The sequence below is a fragment of the Semicossyphus pulcher genome, unplaced genomic scaffold (genome assembly GCF_022749685.1).
Source record: "Semicossyphus pulcher isolate SPU_LCO1_2020_fin unplaced genomic scaffold, fSemPul1.0.p SCAF_8, whole genome shotgun sequence".
In the NCBI taxonomy this organism is placed as follows: domain Eukaryota; kingdom Metazoa; phylum Chordata; class Actinopteri; order Labriformes; family Labridae; genus Semicossyphus; species Semicossyphus pulcher.
This window is the reverse complement of record NW_027211759.1, coordinates 8,458,844-8,484,593: the sequence shown is the minus strand read 5'-3', so window position 1 is coordinate 8,484,593 and position 25,750 is coordinate 8,458,844. Positions and strand designations below refer to the sequence as shown.

The following is a 25,750-nucleotide window of genomic DNA, read 5'->3' as shown; positions in this document are numbered from 1 at the left end:
TGTGCTTGCTCTTTTAAAAATTTGAATAAAAATTGGATTTTTACCATATGCAGTTTTGTTCTGAGGGACTGTGCAGCACAATTAGCAGCTTATTTACATGTTCTCAACACTTCTCTTCCCCCTTTTTAATGAGAAGAAAATTCTTGTCACTGCAAGTAACAGCCAATTGTGTCTTTTTGTCGGAAGAATATTTGACTTTTAAAGCATTGAAACCCAAAGTCCTGTTAAAATTAAGACAATCTCGGATCCCATCAGCTATAGTCTGACGACGATACAGCCTCTGGGGACAACGGTGAACATGCCGGGTGTGCAGCCAGTGGTTAGCGATAAATGACTTCCAATCAAGACGGCCTTTTCGGCGTGCTGCATTGTTCACAGAAAAAGAAAAAGGTTTTATTGTGTTTTACTTTAATTAACAGGTCTGGCCTTTGCTGAAATCATGATGCAGATTAGTAAAAAGTAAAAATGAAGCTTTGTCAGGTCTGTCCAGACAGAAACCAGATCACTTGCCGTCCCTAAAATCCACGTCCCTGCCAGAAATTATTTGGACGTTAAAGGCTCATAGACTTTTCGGTAACCCTCCTTACCTACACAACACAGTTAAACACTTTTTAAAGAACATGTTCTAAGCATAATGTCAGCCAAATACACAAAGATACACAATTAAAAGAAACAAACAAATCCTCTTGCTCATGTCTCTCTTACCCAGGTTGCTGTACGTGGCACTGCATTGGCTGGAGGCGGTAGAGTGGGAGTGATGGGAGTGATTCCCATCCTCCTCCTCTGGCTCCCCGAGGCTGGCGCTGCCCTCGCTGGCCGAGGCTGGTGTCGCACCCTGGTTGGCATGCCGTTCCTCTGCCTCCCCAAGCACCAGCCCCAGATTCACTTTGGCAGGCAGGGAGGCGGCACCGGGCAGCTCTCGATCCCTGGCATGGCTGGCACTGACTGGTACCTGGCTGCAGATGAGACAGAGAGAGAGAGGAGTTGCTTGCTTAGTAATGAAAATGTGGAAGAATTGCTTCATTAACAGTCTTAATAAATCACTTTTCTTCCTTTTGTTGAGATCTATGCTAATATTTTCCAACTGCTCTCAGTTTGCTCATTAATTTATTAATGTCAAGGTTTAATCCTGCATGAAAATCTCCGCAAAACAAGTCAGAACAGAGCAGGGTACTAATAGCGAGCTCTATTGCAGAGACAGTCGTGTTTATAGATGATAAACAAGCTGCTGTTGAAAAGAGCTGCACTCTGTCATCCTTTATTTTGTCCATGACAGAAAACTATTACCACAGGATGTGACCAAAACACATAAAAGGATGTTTTTGTCCTATCTGGTCAGTTTTCTCATCTCTCAATTCAATCTGAATCTCTTCATCAGTTCTCTTCTTTTTTCTTACTAAGTGATGAATTGGAGCCAGCAGAGATGTGAGTGTGGGCCAATTGAAGCCTGATACAAAGCCTGCGGGAAGGTGGAAGGAAAAAAGGCAGAGCAGGTCAAAATAGTGAGTGAAGTTATGTTTTGAAGTGCATGCTGTGACAGTAAGAGGCTATTATCTGAGGTGTTTCGGGGGGGATTTTCATCTGAATCTGCCAAAGCAGACTGATCAAACAGTGCGACACACTTAAATGAGATTATTAGCTGTGGTTTTTATTTCAATCAGATAGTGAACAAAGCGGTAGGAGTGTATTGAAGGTAATGAGCCATGAAGCTTTAACAAAATGGACTTAAAATGATAACCTCAAAGGTTTTCATTAAAATAAGTGTCTGTTAATCGCCGAATGAGGTAACACAATGGTGATTGAGCCTAGGGCCCTCTGATGAAAGCCTTTGCATTTGCAGTATTACAGACTGGGTGTCTGTGGCGGCATTCAAGGGAAAAAAATTACAAACAACGGCCAGTTAGTGACGCGTTTTCCATCCCTGCAAGTGTTGCAAGTAAACAGTAATCTACCATGGCTGAACAAACAAATAAAAGATGGATGACTACAGATACCGCCCCCAGTGTGTGTTTAAAAAGCGTTCCGGCGTTGCGGAAGCAAAACGTGCGTGAGGTATGCGTGCTTCAAATACACACACACTGCGCTGTTCCACCCTGCCGGCTCTGCCGACGCCCTTTCACCTCTGTTACGCCTCTGTTACTACCTCCAATACCGGCTCAGAGGCCCCACCATTACGCCTCTGTGTGTTCCACATAGAAGACGGAACATAACAGAGGCATAACAATCCCGCCTTGAACTGGCAGCGTAAAAAGGGCTACTGTCTGGATATGATGTCTGTCTGAAGTGTGCTCCTGCAATTACGGTTTATCGCCATAGGTGCCGCCAAAGAGAATGAAACTGCTATCTTGGAGATTATAACTTCATTAATTAAAAAAATATTGATTGAAATAAAATTGTACTTGTTGCATTCGTCTGCTGGCTGACAGGTTTAAAGTGCAGCATCAGTGATGCAAACTGACTCCAGACATTCATGTGAGCATTATGGACTGTGGCATTAAAAACACCGATGCCAGCTCGCTTAATGATTTGTTGTGTTTTATGTCTGTGTTGTAACACTGCTGCTCAGAATGACTTAGGGCTGATGAATATATAATCTTCCTTATTACAGGATGTCATATACTTCATTACGTACTGACAGTGGCTCAAATGAGTTGTGGCCACTAGAAATCTGGGTCATATCTAACGGTTACTCAGGGTGTGTTAAGACTGCAGAGTGGAGATTGCACAGTGACTCCAATCACAGTGTGAAAGCCCCGAGGATGCTTTGAAGAGACTTGTCATACGCTGTGACTCGCTGCCAGAGATGTGGTGAGTTGTGCAGGCGATCTGCCACATATGTGTCCTCCTGAGGAAGTGACACGACCACAATTGGCCGTGAGGCCCAAATTTATCATAGTTTTATTACACTGTAGAGAAAAAATAAACACTCCTGACATGTCTGACATGGTCGGAAACCAGTTTCTATTTAAAGGAACCATGTGAAGATTTTGACCACTAGAAGTGCAAGTAGTGTCGACATCCCTGAAAATATACAAACACACTTCCGATTTTGTCTCCATGACTGTCTGATTTTTATAGAAGCTTCTCGTTTCTCTCTGTTTTATTTCAATGCCCAAAGTAACAAACAGCATTGAGTTAAATATTTATACAGCCCTTCATCACAAGCAATTTACAGAGCGGTTCAGAGAGAGTGAGCCAAAGCAGACATCACACCTCAAAGGGAATTGATACAATATAGCACCAAAAACAAAACACTTATCACTCATACAGAACGCGGAGAGCTAAACATTTTTTGTTCAGCAAAGCCTTTCTGATTAATTAAAACAAACTACATCACAACCAGACTTCTGTTGTGTGTCTCACCGCTCTGAGCTGAATAAACCTCAACAGCTGGTGTTTCATGGAGAGCCATCTGAGATCCGTCTGCCTCTCTGATCTCAGTCAATAAGATGCTCAAAGCGACCTGCTCACTGCCCTCTGATCTGATAAAGAGTGCAGCCGCGGTCTCACAATGTGACCTGTGTGAGTCATTACAGCCTCAGGCCGCCTGCGTTGTGACCACCCAGGTTTGGTGACATTCTAAACTACAGGAGACTTAACCCCCATTGTAGCACACAGAATACTGCAACCTGGCTTTTAAACAAGTGGCTGCCATCTTTTCTTCAGTGGTTAACTGTTCTGGCACTATCTGGCATTACCTATCCTGTCCAAATCAGCTCAAAGTAAAACCAAAAGTTCACAGAGCTGGATTCATGGCCGCAGGTGTTGTGGGTGGGGCTGATTGACGGTAATGTTTGTATTATCCTGAATAAGATGTGTCATTTCCTTTGACAATAATAGTGATTACACATGTTGCTGATATGACTAAACACTCATGAGATCATTGGCAAAAATCCCCGTAAGCTCGAAACTGCCACTGACATAGTTTGGACACAAAATCTGATCTCCAATGATTTTTAAAGGAGCAGTTCGCCCCTGGAAAAAAACCCACTGTCAGTCAAAGCCGGTGTTCTCTGTAATTGATAGAAGCAATAATATTTGAAATTGGCGCCATAGCTGTGGAGAGAGTTGAACAAACAAATCGTGATTTTGCCCATTCATGAGACATGACATTGGAGGCGGGCGTCCTACATTGAGGAAGCATAGTTTAGCGAGCTCCCCGGCCTCCGCCAGATGATGGAGGTTTTCCAGGGCCCATTGGAGAAGCGGATAGCGTCCTCCAAAGGCACTCATTTTTTCTTACCATAATGGCATTAGCTCCCCATATCAGCACGATAGAACTGAGGTTGAAAATCGGCGAACTGGCCCTTTAAGTTCAATACGTAAGATAAGCAAAACAAATATTCCTGAAGGCCTTCCAATATAATTTAAGCTTTTTAAAGACACTCATTTTGTCCCATTGCTGTCACACCGGCATTTCCTTTCAGTATCTTGTATAGGAGTGATAAGACTTTCTAAGGAACACAAGGAGCAATATTTTAACCATGACATGAGAGAAAAGCGAGCGCTCGAAGAAAACACAAAGCTTCTCATGTGTCTGTCTGCACCCTGGGGCAATGTGTCTGAGCAACGCATCAGATCTGACATGTTTATGATCTGTCTTTGTAGAGCATAAGTCCTCTGTGTCTCTTTTAAAGAGAGCTGATCAATGGCCTCTGAGTTGCCACAGCGCATTACTGTAGCACTTGGCAGCAGAAGACAGTTGATAAGAAATAAGAGCCATCGTTGTTGTGTGCCAACTGGAGAACAGAGAGGAAGTAAAACGTGAAAATATGGAGGCATAAAGACTAAAAGTAAAACAGCATGTAGAGTTTTATAATTAAATGCAGCATAAAAATCTGCACTGGTGATCAGTCGCTTCCTCTTCTATTCTTGCCTGTTTCCTGTCTACATGAACAGATGTCATTACATAGTTCTGCTTTTAGCGAACTAGACATACTGTACTTAATCTTACACAAATGTACAACTAACAAGCCCACTGAAAACCAAACTCTTAATGGGTTACTGTCAGTTAGAATCTTCTTAAAGGGCACAGAATCAAAAAGAAGATTATCTCCAGTACTTAATCCTGCATGAACAAAAACATCCAGTGTGCATTCGCTCCTTGAGAGGCCCTTGACACAATAAATACCTTTATGGCTGCTACACGTTTCAATGTCAGGACCTGACTTGTTGAAACAGCATGAAGCTGCCTAAGTGCACTTCACTCTTTCTCAGACCTCTGCTGTAACAAATGAATCTCAGAACTAAAACACAAATCATATAATGTCAAACAACCTCTCCTCCATACCCAGTCAAAAGGACTTCAAATGGTCACAGGTATTTACAGAAGTAAAAAAGGGGTTTCAGTTCTTACCCACTGTACTGGCTCACACAGCTTCCCATCTGGAAACCTTGATTACAAGGTACAGGTGAATTCACATTCTAGGTCGAGCAGGAATCGCAGGCGGGCCACTTGTGAAATATCAAAAAGTCTTATCCTGCATATCTTCTTCCCTTGTCTGGCTCTTTGAAAGTTCTTACCTGTCTAAGGTAATGTGTGCTTGCCAGCGCTGAAGAGCACGCCCACTGTTAACCAATAAAACTGCTTCCAGTCGAAAAAAAACCCTGCTGGGTTAACCCCTCATCTGCCGATGAAAACAAAAGGTCTGTAGAATGACCTGTGTGACCGGTTTATGACACTGACCAGCTTCGTCTGTTTACCCAAAGACAGTTAAGTATTTTAGGAAGCCTTTGCTACATGAACACCTCACTTACTTCAAAATAAATTTGCAGCTAAGGTATTTTGTTTCATACTGTGACATAAAAAAATGCCATCTGTCAGTAATAGCTGTTAGTGCAAGGAAGTGGGTTTAAAAATGTGTTATTGAGACATAAAACAGCAAGAATGTGTTAAACAAAAAACTGCTCATTTAATAAACTTCTACAGAACGTTGCAGAAGCACTTAGTAAAAAAAAATACATCCATAAAACCTCCCATAAAACCAGAGGTAACTTCCAGTTAATAACAATCATACCATAAATTACAGTAAGAACACTTCCTCATTTAATATTTGTTATTAAATGTAGTCACATCTTTAACTCCATCAAAGGAAGCTTGGGCACAATTGGAGAACTACATTTTGTTTTGGGTCCACATACCGATACCTGAGATAAGCATCACACAGACAGTGGAGTAACACCTACTGCCAACACAGAGTGAATGAACTAGTTACTAATTGACAAGTTCCCAGTGCATGCTGTAAACAGCAGGTGTAAAGACAGTAAGGCAGTCTTGACCAAAGGTCAGAGGCTTCAAAGTGTCTTATTGTATTCTGTTACAATTTAACTGCATAAAGTAGAATTCCACCTTGGTTTATATGGAATGTAATGAAACAATATAAGAAAAAAAAAAGCTTATATTGCTACTAGTTGTTAAGTGTCTTAATGTTGAGATGGATGTTGCATTGCTACAAACAATTAGCATGAGGAATACTGCATCAGTTCATCTTCATTGCTGACAGCTCTGGAGACTAACCTTGGCACAAGCCAGGATTGAAAAAAACATGTTGTGGTTTTGAATCAACATAATCAGCTACGTTTAGAGGACACCGAGAAAATACAAACTTAAGTTTATATTATATGAGACATCCATCATCCTCTCTGTTAATAAGAGTACAAACTTTGCTCTGACTAATGACTTGATTTTAACTGGGTATTTTCAATACAGATAGTACACCGTCATACATCATTAATTTTAGCCAAGTGTTATCTAGACGTCCCATTTTAATAGCACAACAAGTGCATCCTTGGTTCCTGTACCACTTGATATCATGTGAGTGGAGAAACAGGAGCCTCTGAAAGAAGGAAAAGATGACTAGAGCTGAAACTTGAGGAGGTGAGAAAAAGCATCGAAACTAGAAAAGAGACAGAATGGGGCCAAGCTCTTGACAGGATGGAGGAGAGAAATATTCAAGAATTCACTGTGCTTCAGGCTCAAAGGGGGGGGGGATGTGGAAGGACGACATGGAAGAGGAGCAAAAAATTAGCAGGAAAAGAGGATGTGGTTGTAGAAAGCCAAGCACCTTGGAATAAAGCCAGAAGATATGGAAGATATGTGGGTGGTAGGTTTCAACAACAGGAGATGGAACGGATGAGGGCAGTGTGAGGTATGACACATCAGGTGAGAGAAAGAACAAGGAAATACAAACAAGTTGTACCTAAGGTCAGATCATGGAGATGTGGCGCCTGCTAATTAAACAAATCCAAAGTGCTATTGCTACTAGTCATGTGTGCACACATAAAGACACCCAACAACAGAACATCTCAAAATACATCAAAGTCACTGTGCAGCATGCACATGGGAAAATATGCCCCCCCCCCCTAGAAAATAACACACCATCCCATGAGGAGGCAGTAAGGAAATAATACAGGGAGAACTCAGCTCAAGTACTCTTTGACTTTGGAAGCTGCCATGTGGCTAAAGAAGCTCTGTTCTGCTTGCTGCCCAGTTTTCACTTTTACGGAACACTTCCCAATCAGTGAGTTTGCATCATACATTCGCATTTATGTGGGTGGGGAACACCCGTGTTTGTAGAGTGTTACACACTCTGAAAATATATCTTAGCAACTTAGCATTATGGGTAATGACTATTTCTAACCAACCGACTGTGCCAGGTACACCAGGGTGAGTCAGACAAGAGTGCATTATTGGATCACCTACTGTAGAGATTGGGTGGGGTTTGCAGTAAACCAAAATTTTAAAGTACAAAGGTTTTTTAGTAAAAGGTTTTTTCTTTTTTTTCAAAACTAGGCTAAATGCATTCTATATCCAATATTGTACTTGGTGGATGTGAATTTCAAATGTATTTCTGGTATCCTCAAATAGTAAGTTATATTTATCTAAAGTAATGAAAAATACAAAATGATTTCAGAGTTTATAACACAACTTGGTAATGATTAATAATAAGTAATTCACATTCATAGCACTTCTTTTACATAGAAGTACATAGTATACAGCTTCCCTGATGTATGAGTTTTAGTTTGGCCGCTGCAGCATCCATTTGACTGATTACCCTCTTTAAGTATTCCAGGGTTCTTAGAAGAAAACGTCACATTCGGCACACTAGCTTATAATTTAGAGCAGAACATACAGTGTGTCTGACGCATCTGGGTTATCTTTATCTGGCACTATTTGTCACACTGCGGGAAACTTACCCCAAGAAATTAAACGGAAAGGGCAATAGCAGGTCAAAGACAAATAATGAACTTATTATGCGGGAATACTACACTGCCAAGTGGACTGATTACTGTGTGTGTGTGTGTGAGAGAGTCAGACTTTGATGCAATTTGAGAAGTTAAAGGCAATATGCCATCTAAAGCGGTGATTAATAGAGTAAAGGTTGAATGTACTGCTGTTGGATGACTTGTAACACACTGAGGCCCCCTCCTAAAGGAAGAACTGCTGAGAAAGAGCCTGCTGTTCAGGTAATAGATGACATTAGCAAAGAGACCACATAGGCTGTACACCCCACTCAGACGGCTGGGCAAGTGGGCGCGCAGACACGCCAAATTAAGATCAAACATCTCTAGAATCTGTGATGAGGGGTATGAATGATAGGTGGAGATGCACCCCTGGCGCTTTGAAGGAGCAGTAGGCAAAGGTTGAGAATCTTAATTTAAAGCCGGGTCGCATGAATGCTCTGAAGGGAATGCTTGTGGTTAATGGTAACAGAGCACTGCATGCAAAATAATTCATTAGATCAGCCAGCGAGAAGAGATGTAGGAAGAACGTGCAAACTTTGTAAGTATTTGTCTTTCAGCAGCTCAAAGAATCATTCACCTCTTTAAAATACCTCTTTTAATATAGTGATGTAAGTAAGGTGAATACATACCTGGAATCCTTGCTGATGATATCACATCCAGTGGTGTATGAGGATGGTGTTTGCCCTGGGCTCAAAGGTCCGGGTTCCTTGCTCTCATCAGCTGTACGTACTGCATTTTCTCTGCACTCCTCAACTCGTAGCTCCTCTCCATCACCAGTGGCGCTGCCACTTTCCGGTTTGTATGTGAAGATGATGGTTGGCTTCTGGGTGGGATCATTTGGTTTGGCCTCAGCGAACCAGTGATGATGTTGGATTGGTGGTGGCGGAAGCATGTGAATGACTGTTCCATCAAGCCCAACCAGCTTGCCTTTCTCCTTCTCTCTCTCTGCCCTCTCTCTTTGCTCGTCCTCGTCTTTCCGCCGACGAAAAAAGCTCTTAAAGGAGATCCAGCGTTTGGGTTTAGAGCTATCTGTTGAAATACGCCTTCCCTCTCCACCTGGACTTGCTTCACCTTCAGTGGGTCGTACAGGAGAACTGGAGGCGGAACTCTTGGTCCAATTGCCAAAATGTCTCTGGAGGATGTTGGAAGCGTGGTAAGGGGAGGACGTAGATCTTGGAGGGGGGAAGGGGGCATTTGGCTCTGACCGAGGGCTGGAGAGTGGGACAGCAGCAGAGGCGCTCTGGGATTTAGACAAAACTTTTGTAGGTGTGTCCTTTTTGGGCTTAGAAAGACAGCCATCAGTCGCGGAAAAGAGAGATTTGGGTCGAGTTAGGGTCTCCTTCATGGCATCAGGTGGGAGAGCATACAGCTCCTCAGAGCTTAGGGTTTTGTCTTGTCCTGAAGGTGTATCTGGAGGAGAAAGGGGAGGCTGGATGGAGGCGACAATCTGTAAGAGCACGGCACTGGCCTCCTCCCTATGGCTCCCCACTGTCACAGAAGACAAAACCAAGTCTGCATTATCGTTACTGCAAGTAGCGTTTTCACTCGTCTTGCAAGTGCGTGTAACAGCATTGGTAGTGGGGCTGGTTTTAGAAAGGTTTGCAGTGATGGTAGGAATGGCAGGGGAATTTGCTGATGGAGTAGGGGAGAGGGCCCCAACTGTTGAGCCTATCACAGTGCTTGTCACAGTGCTTGAGTCTGTAGTGGTTCTAGGTTGTAAATTTGGAGCTTTTGACACTGCTTCAGGTGCAGCTTTTGCCTCTTCAGAAGAGGCTCTCTCTGATGTGCCTTTACCAGAGATGGTTTTCTCTGTTGAGGAGGACTGAACACTCTCAGAGGATCCAATCTCTTCATAAGTATGGCTGGTTACCCTACTTCCTACCCCTTTTGGCTGTGGCAGTTCCCCACTGAGTCCCAAGAAACTCTTGTATACAGCTAGGTTATCATACGCACTTGGATTGATAACAATAGGTACTTTTACAGCATTCTTGTGGCTTCGAGCATAGGCTGGCTCATCCCGAATAATAATGGGAAAAGGAGGCATACCTGCATTATTGAAACTGTTAAACTTGATCTCTGATAAATTGGGAGATTTCACAGGTACAGTTCGGGAGGACGACAGCCCAGCAATAGGAGAAGTGGGGGCTGACTTGTGGCTGCAGTGTTGATTGGGGAAGGAGGGGCAAGGATTACTCCCAACACCTAGTTCCACTTTAGGTATCTTTTGGCGAGGACTTGTGCTAGATGTCCACACTTCCTGGTAGCGTATGCACCCTGGTTTTTTTCGGGAGGGACCTGGAAGAGCTGCAGATGTGGGTGAGGTTGGCATTACAGAGGAGCAGGGAGAAACAGGGGAGATTGGAGACAGGGGCTGACCTAGAGGAGTGCTACAGAACGATGTAGGGCTGGAAGGCATTGACAAGTTTTTGGGTTTTGCAGTAGAGTCTGGGATTGATTCGTCTTTGTTTGCCATGGAAGCTGACACGTCCACTACAGTGTAAGGCTTACAGATCAACGATTTTTCCAAATTCACTACACGGTATGGTTTAGCTTGCTCCTCTGTGGGACTAAAACTGATAGTGACCGGTTGACCTGGAAGAGCCTGGGGCATTGGCATCCCTTCTCTGCCATCTTGATCCTCTAATCTAATGGCAAGGACGGCCTTGTGTGTTTCAGTCACCTTGAGTGGACTCAGTGCTCTGTGGACGGGCTCCATTTTTGGAGGAGAAGTGCAGGGGATAGATGCTTTAGAAGATGTGGGAGAATGTAGGCCATTTCGAAGAGCACAGTGGGCACTGCTTCCGCTGCTGGATGTTGTTCGGGAATCTTCTGGTAAAGATGACGAAGATTCAGGAGAAGTTGTAGACTCTGAATTTGAAAGAAAACCACTGCCTTGCATGTCATGGGGCCCATAGGGAAGAAGAGCTCCATTAGAGTCCATGGAGGGATATCCGTTTAAGATCTCATCGTAACTATCATCATAGTCCACTGCACAAATCCGCTGTAGTGAGCGGTTGCGAAGTGGCACAGTATTCCACTTTTTCCCCGCAGCAAACGGAACCGGGGATAACGTAGCAGCGCGGAAATTTGCAAATCGTGGTTGGCCTCGCATACGTATCTCCATGGCAAGTAACTCTTCATCACTTTCATCCCAGCTCTCATGTTCATCATCATCATCATCATCATCATCATCATCATCATCATCATCATCATCATCCCTTTCAGTGTCTTCCTCCTCATCCTCATCTTCCTCATCATCTTCACTGGAAAACTCCGGGTAGCAAAAGCGCCCACCTTCTGTGCTGATGACCTCAGTGCTATCGCTAAGGGATACCCGTTTCTGAGCAGTGCCATCACCAACAATACTGCTACTTCCCATAGCCAGACAGCTCGAGGCTGGGAGGCCTCTTTCCAAGGACCGTTGGTATGAAGTACTGATTCGTCCCCAAAACAAGTCCTTTGAACCCGAAAGGGGTGTGGGGCTTAGGCCAGGGCCTAGCCCAGCAATCTCCTTCAGGACATCTGTCAGTCCACTGTTATTATTTCCACTCGGGGTCCTTGGGCTTAATGGCCCATAACCCTCAATCTCTTCGCTGCCATCCTCTCCTTCATTGTTATTGCTGGGCCCACCTGGCCTCTTACGGTTCAGTCCATTGCGATTCCAGACTGTAAAGGCTGATGTTTTACCCTGTTCTATCACATTTGGTGGTCGCTGCAGGTTGCCATCTGTATCCAGTCCTGCGGAGGAACAGGGCAACATCATAGTGGGCTTAACAGCAATTGTTGGCTTCTTAGCCACAGGTGGACGGAAGTGTCCTGAACGTGCAGTCCCGCTGTTAGCCCTCTGGGAGTTGTTGGAAAGGTTAGGGTTTGCCCTGGCCCCTGCAGGGGGTGGATTCTGTTGCTGAGTTGTCGGAGGCCTCTGCTCAGAAGGAGGTTTTCTTCCACTACTCTGAGCCAGACAGTGCAGACTTTTAGGTTTAAAGCAGTTCTTGCACTCGCCTGGCTTCCACACATGCTCGGTGAAGGTGCTGCAGGCAGACATGGCTGCTGGTCCAGTAGGGCAGCCTGTTGAGTCAGTGGACAGGAAACCCCTCCATGAAGCCAGACTACAGGAACTGTAGTGCAACGATGATGAACACTACAAGCCTCTGATTTTGGGGGTACTGGACCTAAAAAAGAGAAAAGGAGAGAAAGGTAAATTAAAATACTTTTTAAATTTATACAAAAACTCCACCCAAAACACAGAGTAGTGAGGAAGTTCTGCCTGTGCAGGAAAACTGGCCCAGACACAGTATATTTGATTCTATAATGCAATTACTTGATACTGATCGTACAGTAAGCTGAACTCATACAGCTAAACTTAGAAATCATATATTGGAGCAGAAAGAAGGAAACATGAACTGTTTGAAAGAAAACATGAATTACGCAGTGCTACACTGTCTCCATTAGGTGGCAAACTTTCTCTACTTAGCAGCCAACCTCTCCTGTGGGCAGTCAACTGTCTCCTTCATACCCTCAACTGGACATGTAAGGCTCAGAGGGGCAGAAGTGCAGAGGATTAAGAGAGCTTATTTCTGAATTGCTGCCCTGTGTTGTTGTTGGCTGTTTCAGCTCGGCTTAGGTGAGATAAAGGTACTGATATTGTCATTGAATCAAAACCTTAATGTCTTAAATCCTACAAACTATGTGGTAGTGACATGAAAAATGGAAATCAAAAGTGCTTCAGCTGCGTTTGTGTGGACTGAAGTCTGACAAATGGCATGGAAGAAGTTTTTCAGACCTCACCTTTTTCTAGTTTTGGTTCTGACACCAAACTAGACTAGATATTAAACAATAACTGGGAGGAGTGCTCAGATCCATACTGAATGCACAGTATAGAGCAAGTGGCTTAAAACCTTTCTAAAACCTAGGCACAAGCATTGGCTGAGGCTATCAGCACCAGCACAAACATATCAGACACTTCCTGTTTTTTCCAGCTCGCCAGGTCACAATTTGGGACACCAGGAAACCACATCTTCAGTTGTTTTTTTTATTGCACATTGCAGGAGTTCTGTTCCAAACTATCACATAGACCAGAACTCATTGGATTTGGTATTCTTCTTTAAGCATTTGATTCTTTGCTCATGTTAATAAATTAATGAGCAAACCCTAACCCTAACCCTAACCCTAATTCTAATTTATTCAAAGCGGAGGATTGCTCAAATAACAACTTAAAATCGCGACACGGATCCTTGTTTCATATCACACTAGAGTCTGTATGTTACATAACCCGGTACAGTTCTCACATGATTTTTTACAACTGCACTGCGCAGGTTATTCAAGGACAGAAAGACTGTTAGACAAAAGGCAAAACTGTGAGAGTAAAACTTAAAACACTGAAAACCTTGAGTGTGGATAGTAAGTAAGTGTGCTTCTGAGAAGATACCGCCACACATATAGTGTTAAAATCTATGTGAGCGATAAAGGTAGCATACTATAATTGAAAGATGGGTTCGTTTTGCTTCTAAAAACTAGCTCACCCTCTCTGAACTTCTGCTTCAATGTATTTTTAAAGTAAATACCGCCTGAAGCAACAGTTAAGTGCGCCGATTCTGTCCTTTTATGGGCAACTCAACCGTGCAATTCATCAAAAAAAAATCAGGGGTATGACTCATTTTAGGGCTGATATTGACAGGGACGGGTAAATCAGCCTTCTCATCCATCTAACAAGGTCATGGGTGTCAGATCCTGTAAGGAAGGATGTTACCATGACAACACCCTGTACCTGCCCAGGGCCAGACACAATAAAGCAGGAACTCTTGAATCAAACTTTGCTGACCAAGCCATGATGGGTGGGGGAAGATTTATCCCTCTGCACCGCGCAGGCTGCATCCTCACAGGAAACAGGGACTGTAATTCAAACAATATCACTCAAAACCTGCCAGTGAAGTGACACGTAACGTTGTGTATTTCTATGGCAGACTTTCAACACTTCATGAATGTGTTATTCCCTTAAACGTCGCTCCCTTTATGAGGCAAAAACAGAACTTTGCTCAACTCGTGGCCCCTGTCCTCCTTTAAACACAACAAGAGAAACTCAAGACTTTGTTTCACACATCTGTAATGCAGCTGCTGCTTAAGTGCTTTTCACATGAGAATAAAGGAAAGCACAGCCAGGCATAAAAAAGTGGTATTGGATATTCCAATAATTATTTGCAGATTGAGAACAAGATGACTTTTATGAGATCCACACCAGACAGACTTTCATTGTGACTAAAATATGGCAGACGGTAGAAGGGGTGGCAGAGGGAAAAATACTCTTTTGAAATCATTATAAAACATCCTTATTGTGTTTATTTTCCTCATTGCAGACAGATGGGATTATGAAAAGCAGCTCTCAGAGTGAATTCCAATAAGATTATTCAGTTTTTCATGCCTTTGTGTTTTGATCACGCTTCTGAGAATCAAGAAATATATGTCACATACACTTTTCCACCAACAGAAACCCCAGTGGTGGATGCGACAGCATATTTCACTTTTCCCTCAGCCGGCATTAAAATTCTGTTGTTGTTTTGATTTGATTTTCACTTCCCTGCACAGTCAGGGCTGTTACGACACTGTTTCAATTAGCCAGCAAACCTTACTGATATTTTAGTTTCTCATTAAGCCGGAGGCAAAAAGTGGTGCCATGTTGTTACTGACGAGACCCCGCAACGTTTAATCTGGGATGACGGTTATGTTCGGAGGACACAAACAATTCCGTCTGCCCGACAATCCTTTTATAAACCGTGCAGTCCAGCAGTTTTTGGTCACACAGCTCGCAATGCTGGACACATCATTAAAATTTGACACCACCACAGAAGAGAAGGACGGCCTGCCTGAAACAAGCAGATCCTGCTTATGTAATCGTCTCTTTTGTTTGAACATGAAAATGATTCTAACTGTAGTTACACTCGCTGCATTATCAGTGTTTCGACTCATGGCTACTCATCAGCCAAATAATTGCCCTGCTATTTTTGTGTTACTTTCATTATATAACAGATATTACACAACACGACTAAAATGTGATGAATAACAATACGGCAATTCAGTACTGCGCACGGGTTAGGGTTGCATAAACATTCAAAAGTGCCAGCAAGCACACACTCATTCAACACCATAAGAATATAGGGTTTAATCTATGATATTGACAGCGTCCTATTGATCCAGTGTTTGCGTGTGTCACAGTGTGACTCTGCTGCATCTTTGATTAGAGTGATGTGAAGCAGCACTAAGACGCAAGCTACAGGCAATTATTGGAGAACACGGTGCAGTCATACATATTTCCTCCCTTCCTTCGTATTTCTGCTCAGCTTTCCAGGACTTGAAACCTAATACATGAAGAGATATAGTTAACCACTTTTAATTCTGGGTACAATCATGATTTCATATTATTTCTTGAACAAATAGGAATACATTAAGCCAACTGTAATTTGTCTACATTGGTGAAGCATTCTTATTGATGTCTGCTTAGTTATTCTCCTCAGACTTGTTTATGTTTATCCCTGCCTTGCTTTTCATGCATTTTTGATGAGGATAAGGCATTGATGTAGTTAATTTAAAACGGATCTCTTATGCATAAAGAATCATGGCTGTCTGATTCATGGCTGCTCTCTGTCAAAGATAAAACAGGATTTTCTAAGATGAGGAAAAAGATGAAAAGTAATCAATCAACGTGAAGCAGAGACTCTATATTTTAAACTAATGTTCTTTATATGTTTCCCATGTACTGTGTATTTTGTAGAAGAGAGAGTTGTGACAAGTTGATTTAAGTTCTTGTTATGTTGTCCTCAGTGTTTCCAAAGGAAGGGACAGTGGACAGTACTTAATGCTCTGGATCAGCACAGTGTGCGCGTCACAAAGCCTATAACAGCCTTTAGTCTCTGGCGAAAGCCCATACTTTATGTTCAATCTGCAGAATACTGCGTCCCCCTGAGCTACACTTACTTTGTCCTGTAAATGGTCATTCTAACATGTGAACATGCTGTTCTCTGCTTCACAGATTACACTTGTTGAAACCAATCTGCCACCACACATTACAGCCCTTATTTATTTGACTGTAATCTGCCTGTTGGGAACCAAACTAGTTTAGTGCCAGTGTTTGTGCCAGTTTCAACAAACACGAGAGACACTGATGAGCAATTTTAGGTTTTGTTACATTCAGTACATCGAGACTTCGTGTTTGGATCGTCTTGGGAAACAGCCTGATAATTAAAAACCTTGTGCAAAGCGTTTCCAGGATATTTGTGTTGTTTTGTATTCGACGAACAGTACTTGTGAATGAACACAACATTTTACAACTTCCGCTAAAGTTCCAAATGCCTTATCTCTTTGGGTTACTGTGAAATTTTGGTCTGTGCTGCACATTATGTTGAAGAATGAGGCATTTTTTTGTCCCTACTAATTACAATCTTATTAAAACAGAACCATACAATCTAATTCCTACTTAACAAATGAAATAAAAACTTAATTAAGATGTACTTCTTGCACACTACCCAAGTGGATGAATCATTAGCGCGATCACTTGAGAGGCTTTCTTTTGCCAGTGGTGACAAGCACACCATAAAGAGAAAGTCTTCATGAAAAGACCGCATAAAAGCTAAATGTTCGAAATCTGAATTTCTCTGCAGAGCATGATCATGAAATCGGGTGCAGTAAGAATTACAAATAAAAAGGGCTCACCATACATCAAAACATTAAACAAATATAATTTACTCTAAACTGGTCAAGAGGATTTGTGTGCAGCGAGTGAGCTGTGATTGTAACACATCATGTATGTTACTTTATTTAAGCCGACAGTCTTCACACAGAGCCTGTCTTTGCATTCCCTATGGTGTGTCAATAGGTCACCTACAGCTCAAGTGAGCGCAGCAATAATGAGGTTTTTTACATTCTGCACACTTGCTTGGTGCAGCTCTAAGTACATGCACTACACAGGGAATTGAGTTATTCTGCTAAGTGTGTGTGTGTGTGTGTGTGCATTATAGAGCCTATGAGTTTTCCCTTGGGAAGCATTTTCATTAAATTCTGATACATAAGAATGCTAGCCTGTGTGCTTGGATCACAATATCATGAGATGCACTGTCTGTGCGAAACTCCAGCAGTAAAGTGAAAATTCATGTGTACACAAACTCTCCTCTCTGGAGCAAGTGGCTGCAAAAGGTGAAAGGTCAGAAAACAGATGCCTCATCGCAGTGGCTGCACTCAATCTTCCTGTTGTTAACCTCTGCTGCTCCCCCAGTCGGCCCTCTTCTCCTCTCCTGCTTCACAACTTCTCTCCGTTCGCCGAGGCTCTTCCTTTTTTTTATCAAAGTTTCTTCCCACTCTATTCTCCCTCCTTCAAACATTTTCTTTGTTGTTTGTCTTTTCCCTCTGGCTGCAAATTTCCCACTCTCCTCTTCTTCTGCATCTCCTCGGTCCTTCCCACTCAGTTTTGATTCAGGCTGTTTTTTTTTCTTGAGACTTTCTCTCACTTTTGCTCTCTCCTCTGAGAATTGAAAATCTGCCTTTCGTCTGTCCCGTTTTGCTTCAAACAGCACATCAAAAAGTGACTTTGCAAACCACTCAAACTGGAACTAGCAGGTGACCATACACAAGAAATCAATAGAAGTTTATTGCCAAGCTCTGACCAGCAATTGCACTTTGGATGTGATTCTACACTGAAAGACTGCTGCAACATGAAGCAAATATACTGCATGTCCACAAGGCACTAAAAAAGTGTCCAGACTTTGAAAACAAACACACATGAATAATATACAAATAAGTTCTGTAAATTATATATTCGCTGCTGTTTCTGGTTACATAACATCATAGGATCCTTGGCTCTTCCTGTTCAGACGGCAAAGACGCTAACCCCAAATTGCTTTTGATAATTAGAGCCACACATTGCTTGGTAGCTTGATGATAAGATAAGATGAGCTGTGATTAGTTTGAGAGTGTGTGTGACTGGATGAAGACATGACAAATCCAAATCTGCTTCGGATAAAAGCACTAAATCAATGCAGACAAGGCCATTTGTAAATTATGATCATTTTGGGAGCTATTCCCATCGCCAGTTTGGTTCTGATTTGTAGTTAATATGTCTGATGCACCTGCGTGTCATGTACATCGGGGTGTCCAACAGGCAGGATGCCCAGGTAAATTAATTAGCACCAAAGTATGTTTGGAGACCAATTGAAGAGAATAAAGCCACCAATGATGTTACACAGAGAGAGAGACGTCGCTCCTATTAAAGCGCTGGTTGTGGTTTAATCTAAGGCCAACATATGCTGTTGCATCTTTTTTTGTGCGTACAGCTGTTCTGAAAACACAATCGAAGTTTAGAAATTCCAGAAATCGAGTTGTATTTCTTTTTAACCGTCTTTGTAAAAACTTACTGCGGATGATAAAAGTAAGCAGTAACACTGTCATTCTGTGGGAAACACTGCAGATCCATAAAATGTGGTAATCGCAAAGATCTCTGTTTCGTTCTCCTACGGCGATAAACGGTAATTTATCTCCACCTTGGCAAGGCGACGCGGTTGTAACTCTTTTCCTCACTGACGGTCGCTTTCCTTTTTAGACTGTTTGTCTTCATCTGAGCGTCCAATTTGTTTCTTTTTCTTTGGATTTTCACTTATTTTTGAAGTTGTATCTGTAGTCATCCATCTTTTCTTTGTTTGTTCAGCCATAGTAGATTACTGTTTATTCGCAACACTTGCAGAGAGCGGAAAAGCAGCCGCTTAGCTCCGCCTACCCTCTCTGGCAGACCAACCACTGCTGGCTGATGGAAAACGCGTCACTAACTGGGCGCCGCTTGTGATTTTTTCCCACAAAAGTCGCCACAGGCACCCAGTTTGTAATACCGCAAATGCAAAGGCTTTCATCAGTGGGCCATAGGCTCAATCACCATTGTTTTACCTCATTCAGAGATAGATAGTGACTTAACGTTTATTTATTTAAATGAAAATCTTCAACATTATCACTTTAATTAGAAGACTTTTCTTCAGTGAGTTTTGCGGGAAAATGAAATTAACTCATCATACATGCATCATTCATGCTTTGCATCAAAATAGTAGCGGGTTGATTGTCTCCCAGTCCTGAAATGCTTCCACTGCTTTTGTTTTATGTCTTCAAGGTTCTTTCATTTGTGTTTCAGTGGAAATGAGCGTTCCCATGTGTGCCGCCACAAATTCCGATTAGTTGGGGAAGGCCACAGAAAGACATAAAGTAATCTCACAGCTGTCTGAGGACAACTGAGGCCGCTGGCACGCTGAGCGTTCGCGACACACCGAAAACACATGCACGCACACAGATTCCTCCCTACATGTCTGAGTACATTTCATATTCCCTCTAAAATGATGAAGACCCAGTGGTACAACAAACCAGTCACACATACGACACCACACAAACCGACAAAGCTCTCCTTCCTGATACAAAGACAGTCAGGAATGATGGGAAGTTCAGAGATACTTTCCGCTGCTTTGTCAGCGACTGCACATGCTGGGGCAGAATTAACCATTCTGATGAGATGCAGTGTCTGTCCTCCATCTCTGACCATCTGCTCCTGATTTGATAGCAGGAAATACTGTCTGCTTTAGCGCCAGGCGACATATAACACAGCACCTGCTGCTTGGTGCCACTACCACCAAGACACAAGCCCCGTGGGACCGCTGAGCGAGCCCTAGACTTGTACTGAGATAAGAATAACTCCTTTGGTGCGAGTGGTGGGATAGAACTGCATTTACTGAAAGCTGCCCGAGTGAGACTTCTGCATAAAACATTTCCTTCTGTGTGCCACTTTTTAAAAATGAAGAAATAGTTCAAGAAATAGGTTTAGTAAGCAGTGACCCGCCCTTATGTAAGCTATGAGACAAATGCAATCACTGTGCAACGGGAGAGCAGATGAGAAAGACGACCTCTGAGGCTTCTCCATTTAACCCCCGACAGTCACAGCAAAAACTAAAGTTAGTTCCAACAGCAGACACTTTCATTTTCTCTTTCTCTTTGAATACACATTTACAAATCAATTCGTTTTAATCAAAGAGAAGATAGCATCTCTTTACTTTCACTGCCAGTATCACACGCCGTTTTCTGAATATCAAAAGCCTATTTTCACCTCCCATACTTCTACCATGCTTTCATCTTTTTCATTCATCCCGTACACCTGAGGCCTCCCTCATCGCCGCCCCCATCAGGTATAGCTCAGCGAACAGATGTGCCAGAGAAATACTCACTCTGAGGGAGACAAAGCATTTGGGACCCGTCAGACTCAGACTGCGAGGATGTCAGTGTGCATTTGGCAACCAGTGCATCACAGGCAGAGGAGAGCACCGCCACCCAGACCTCATCTGTTTCCCCTTTTTCACCTGCTGAAATTGATCCTGACTCGGACTGGCTGATGGAAGAGAGGGGCAACTGATGATGGTGTCTGTATATGCTGTCATTTTTCGCTTTATTGGACATTTACTGTAAAATCCGGAATATAAGTCGCACTGTAATATAAGACGCAGTCTGTTTGGGGGGTATTACAGAGGGAATAACGGTTTTCTGTAGCTATTTAGGAATAAAAACATGTTATTTCAACACTATTTCAGTTTATTTTCAATTTAAACACATTCAAAACACACAAATTACACCCTCTTTTTGCCATGTCCAGTTTGCAATCCTGCTGGCTACCCGTGCGGTAGCTAGCAGCCTACGTTAAAGTTAATTGTTGTGAGGGTGGCAGCTGCACTGGCGGTCATAGCGTCACATGTCCGTGATGGCGCATGTCCGGGACAAAGCGTTAGCTAGCTTATAGCTCCATGTCTGGGTAAAGTACTGTAACAAAATAAAAAACTTCTCTGCATTTTTCACTGGCATATTGGTCCCACCGGTATACAGGACGCAGCCCAGTTTTTAGACATTCTTCGTTGGTCTTTATTAATTCCTGAGGTTTGTTTCTTTTGCTTTTTCCGTATTTCATAGAGCTACTTTTTGTGGACTTTCCTTTCATGTTTTTCGATGCACAAATTGATATGACCTTGCAGTTCAAGTGTGTAAGGTATCACACCTCCGACAAAAAGGAAACAATGATTGTTTCAATGAGCTATAGACTGGGATTAGGGTCAACTGTAGAGAATGGATTGAATGGCGTTTTCAATTGATTTCAGTGTTGCCAACAGTTTTCCAATGAAAGTAGCTAGCACTAGAAGTCGCCAGATGACGTCATACACTAATTTGCATAACGTTTAGTGGTTGTGAGCTCATGCTTCCCGCTGCCCCAGCCCCGCCAGCCCTGCCCGCCCCTGACTGCCCGCGCAGTGCGGCTGCGCACGGGACAAGACGAGAGAAGAGAGAGAGCAACTCGGAGGTGTTGGCAGAGGAGCCGTGAACTAACATTACTCTGAGCAGCAAACATGGGAATTAAATACAATAATATATTTTACTGGTCTAAAAATGTTGCCAAATTTGTCGCCAGTAGCTTTTTAGAATAAGTCGCCACGAGGGTCTAAATCTGGCGAGAAAGCCGCTAAGTTGGCGACACTGATTTCTATTCAAATAAGTTTACCTGAAGTGCTGCTCACACAAGTAGACTCCTGGTGGCATTTAAAGGACAACAGCTGCACACTGGACAACCTGCTCAGCATAAGTATAAGACTAAAGCTCCAAATCTCACGTGGTGACAGATACAGTGCCTGTGAATGGGGTGCAGGCTGTGAAACAAACACACGTTTCCAATCCAGTACTACCACTCCCACTACTCCACAGAGAGGCAATGTTTTTCCCCTGAGAGAAGTCAGTATGATGAGGACAGGAGCTCATTACCCACCCGGAGCACGTTCATAAAGAGTGAGTGGGAGCTCGCTGAGCCTGGAACATAATAGTGGAATAACTGAGGCTGAAAGCCGAAGCCATGAGGAGATGGGATATGGGATTTTCAGCTGCTTTGTGGCAGAGAGCTTGACTGATAAGACAGCCGTGGCAGTGGGATAGACAAAGGCAGAGCAGATATGAGATAGGAGCGGAGAGAGAAGCGGGCAGTGGGAGAAAGCTGTGTACTCAGGCTGCCTGCCAGCACAAGTTGTTTAAAGAAGAAACCCCCGTCGTTTATTCTTACAGTGTTACATTAAAAGCTTTCATGATGTCTTCTGGGACAAGAGTCACACACTGCTCTTTAGTGATGCTGCAGTCACTTCTTTCCACCCTGAATGCTATTGCATGCACTAGGCCTATCTGTGGTTCTACAATGGTGATTTCCAAGAACTAACCTGTCAAAAGCATGAATCAGAACCTGAGTGCATGTAATGTCAGTGTTTAGTATTTGTTCTCAACAGTAAGGGTTGAAGTGAGTTATTAGGGATGCTAATTTAGAATTTTTTTTCTGACCGATAACCGACGCACGTTAACTCAATAACAGGACATTAACCGATAAAAATGAAACATAATTTTTATAAAACACAGCCCGAGCCCGACAAGCTCTCCATCATGCACTCTCATTCTCTCTCTAATACTTGCAGAAACCCACACACTCACACGCAACTAATAGGTAAATTACAGATTTTACTGCACTGTCCGCTGTCCATTACGCATGCACTGGAGAATGCAGCCATGTGATCCAGCAGCAAAAGTCAGTAAATAAACATTTACAGCCTACCTTTCTTTGATTATAAGCACAGAGCACTTTAACAGATCCTGTCCGATCCTGGCGGCGTGTCTGGATATTTGAATAGTTAAGCGGCTGTGCCTCATGCGTAAATGTTAAGTTTTGTTTCTGCTCAAACACATTCAACACGTTAACAATCGGCTATGGAAACTTAACTACACCAGTCCTTTAGTTATTTATTATGTAGGAGACGGTTTGTCTGCTGGTTTTGGTGAAGAAAAAGCAACATGTCGATGTGCCATAGGGTTAGTCTGGTGCAAAGTCTGTTGACTGTGCGACCGGCCGCGGAGAATATCCGCTATCGGTATCCGGTATCGATGTCCAGATATGCAACAACATTTTTTTTAACCAATAGTATTAAATCGGTCAACTTTCTTATTGTCAGTTAAACGGTTAATTATTGAGATCCCTACTTTGTATTTTAACCTCATTTCTCTCAATGTGTGTGTGAGGGAAGAACAAACATCACTTGGATTGTTGGATTGTTGGATTGTTGCTCTTTCCTATATCAAACGAGACTTTTAACTGTTTCAAATTGGCCTAAATATATTTTTGTATTATTTAACATCGACACCAATCGGATATTTCTACAGGCTGATTTCATCAGCATGACCGATTTTTGGCTCCAACTCTAATCTTCACTGCTAAATCCCATGTATGCCTAAACTATTTTACTATCCTTGAATCATTTTAATAGTCATTTCAAAAGGAAATCATAAACAGAACCAGTTGGGATTACACTCAGTACAACTACAGGCTCTGAGCAGCAGTTGAGCACTTTGTTGAAGGACACTCTGACAGCAGTAAATGAAGTGCGGGCTGCACCTCTTTCCTTAGATTCTCTCGGCTCATCCAGGGATTTAAAGTGATGACCTTCAAACTCTCCCCCAGCTATTCAAACATTACCACCTCAAAATACAGTTAGTGGTGCCAGTCACTAATCTCTCCACTTAGTCATGGGAGCTGATGGTGCGTAACAAGTCTTTCAGCTTAAACCGTCTTTGGTTGAAAATCAGAATGCAGCACGGGGCGAGTAATGTGAAGTGTCACTACCTGTGTGACAATGGCAGGTTCTGCTAAAGCTCCCTGAGCTGTGCGTGTGTGTGTGTGTGTGTGTGTGTTAGTGTGTGTATGTTTATATGAGGGCTGGCACATGCCAAACCAGCTTTCAATTTCAGGTGCAAAGCCACTTCGTGTCACAGCCGACTTGTTCCACATAATTCCCAATTTCAACCACATTTCAGCCTCAGTCCGGAGAGTCTGCCAGCGTGATTCCACAGGATGTCACTCCAGTTTTAAAGAGCTTTTCTGCCACTGTGACTCTCATTAGCTGCTCAATTGGACTCCTGTTTTTGAGTCAAATAAACTATTCAGCAGACATAAATGTGTTCTCTGATTTATGAGTAAAGTATGTTCAATGGACTGAAAAACATTCTCCTTTAATTAGTAGTGGGGAATTCTCTCTGCTTACTTTATTAAGACGGACAGAATGAAACTGAGAGGAGCGTAGAAATGTATCTGAGCTCTGTAACTAAAACAAGCTTATTATTCTCGCTAGTTACATTAAAGCTGAGTTCAGTCCTAAAGCGAAGCAGATTTTTGCTTAGTGTAACTCACACTAGTTCCACCATGGGAACGTTAGTATTTATTCCAATTGGTTAAACACAATATTATATTCTTTCCCTTAGCAGATACGTCAGAAATCCATACAGCATCGGTTGATTTTGATGCCTTCCAGTGTCTTCATAAACTTTACTGCTGCCTACAGCCACTTGAGGTTGACCAGTGGCCAGTTTGATGACCTGTTCTCTGGTGGGGTTGAGTCCGCCTACAGGAGGGAGGTTGACCATCTGGTGACCTGGTGCAGTGAGAACAACCTGGAGACTCCACTGTGGAGTCTTTCCGCTTCCTGGGGACCGTCATCAGCCAGGACCTCAAGTGGGAGCTGAACATCAGCTCCCTCATCAAAAAGGGACAGCAGAGGATGTACTTCCTGCGGCAGCTGAAGAAGTTCAACCTGCCAAAGGCAATGATGGTGCACTTCTACACCGCCATCATTGAGTCCATCCTCACTGTCTGGTAAGCTGCTGCCACTGCCACTGCCAAGGACAAGGGCAGGCTGCAGCGCATCATCCGCTCTGCAGAGAGGGTGACTGGTCGCCATCTCTCGGGGACCTGTACACCTCCAGGACCCTGAGGCGTGCAGGTAAGATTGAGGCCGGCCCCTCTCACCCTGGACACAGTCTCTTTGAGACCCTCCCCTCTGGCCACAGGCTGCGCTCCATCAGGAACAAAACCTCTAATCAAAAATTGGGTGAATTCTTGAAAGGAAGCTGAATCAACCATTCCTGATGCAGCATCAGGACTTTGGAAAGTGTTGAAAGTTAGTGAGAGTTGATCTATAAAGTGAGTCTCTTTTGGCTGCAAAAGCTGAAGTAAACACGTACTCTGCAAACATCAGCCCCTCGATCACAGCACACAGGGTGGCATCCCCAATTAGAGTCAGCTGTTATCGATCTGTATAAGAGAGATGCCCATAATCAAAAGTATTGATTGATCCGAGGCGTGTGGAAGAAAAGATGGATTCTCACAGGGAGCGGTTAACTCTTTTAAAGAGATAAAACTTTCACAGGACAGATAAATGGCCGACGGAGTTTGCAATTAAGATCTATTAGCTGAAAGGATGCATGCGTCTTCAGGTCACTGATTTGGTTACACACCGATGTGTAAATCATACCGTTAAAGTTAACTTGATCTCGCTGCAGGGAATGAAAACAAACATTCCTCAAAGTAAAACAAAGCTTCACTCTGAAAAGCTATGTCCCAAGAAATGTGTAGTAATGAGTGACATGGTATGTA

At 43.0% G+C, this 25,750-nt stretch overlaps 1 protein-coding gene and 1 long non-coding RNA gene across 3 annotated transcripts in view; both read right to left on the bottom strand.

The window, feature by feature from the left end:
- Positions 1-12,289, bottom strand: part of peak1 (pseudopodium-enriched atypical kinase 1) — a 31,607-nt gene extending 19,318 nt beyond the window's left edge. For both annotated transcript variants that reach the window (XR_011309716.1, XM_069686464.1), the window contains exons 1-2: positions 8,874-12,289; positions 706-956 (exon numbers count right to left, since the gene is read on the bottom strand). Coding sequence is in view for 1 of the 2 variants with exons in the window: in XM_069686464.1 (XP_069542565.1) it covers positions 706-956; positions 8,874-12,289 (3,667 nt within the window). In the remaining variant the exon portion in view is untranslated. The remainder of the gene's footprint in view (positions 1-705; positions 957-8,873) is intronic.
- A 24-nt stretch (positions 12,290-12,313) lies between these two features.
- The window catches only part of LOC138612932 (uncharacterized), an 81,242-nt gene continuing 67,805 nt past the window's right edge, over positions 12,314-25,750 (bottom strand). Inside the window, exon 4 of the long non-coding RNA XR_011309715.1 lies at positions 12,314-12,416. This is a non-coding gene — a long non-coding RNA (uncharacterized lncRNA). The remainder of the gene's footprint in view (positions 12,417-25,750) is intronic.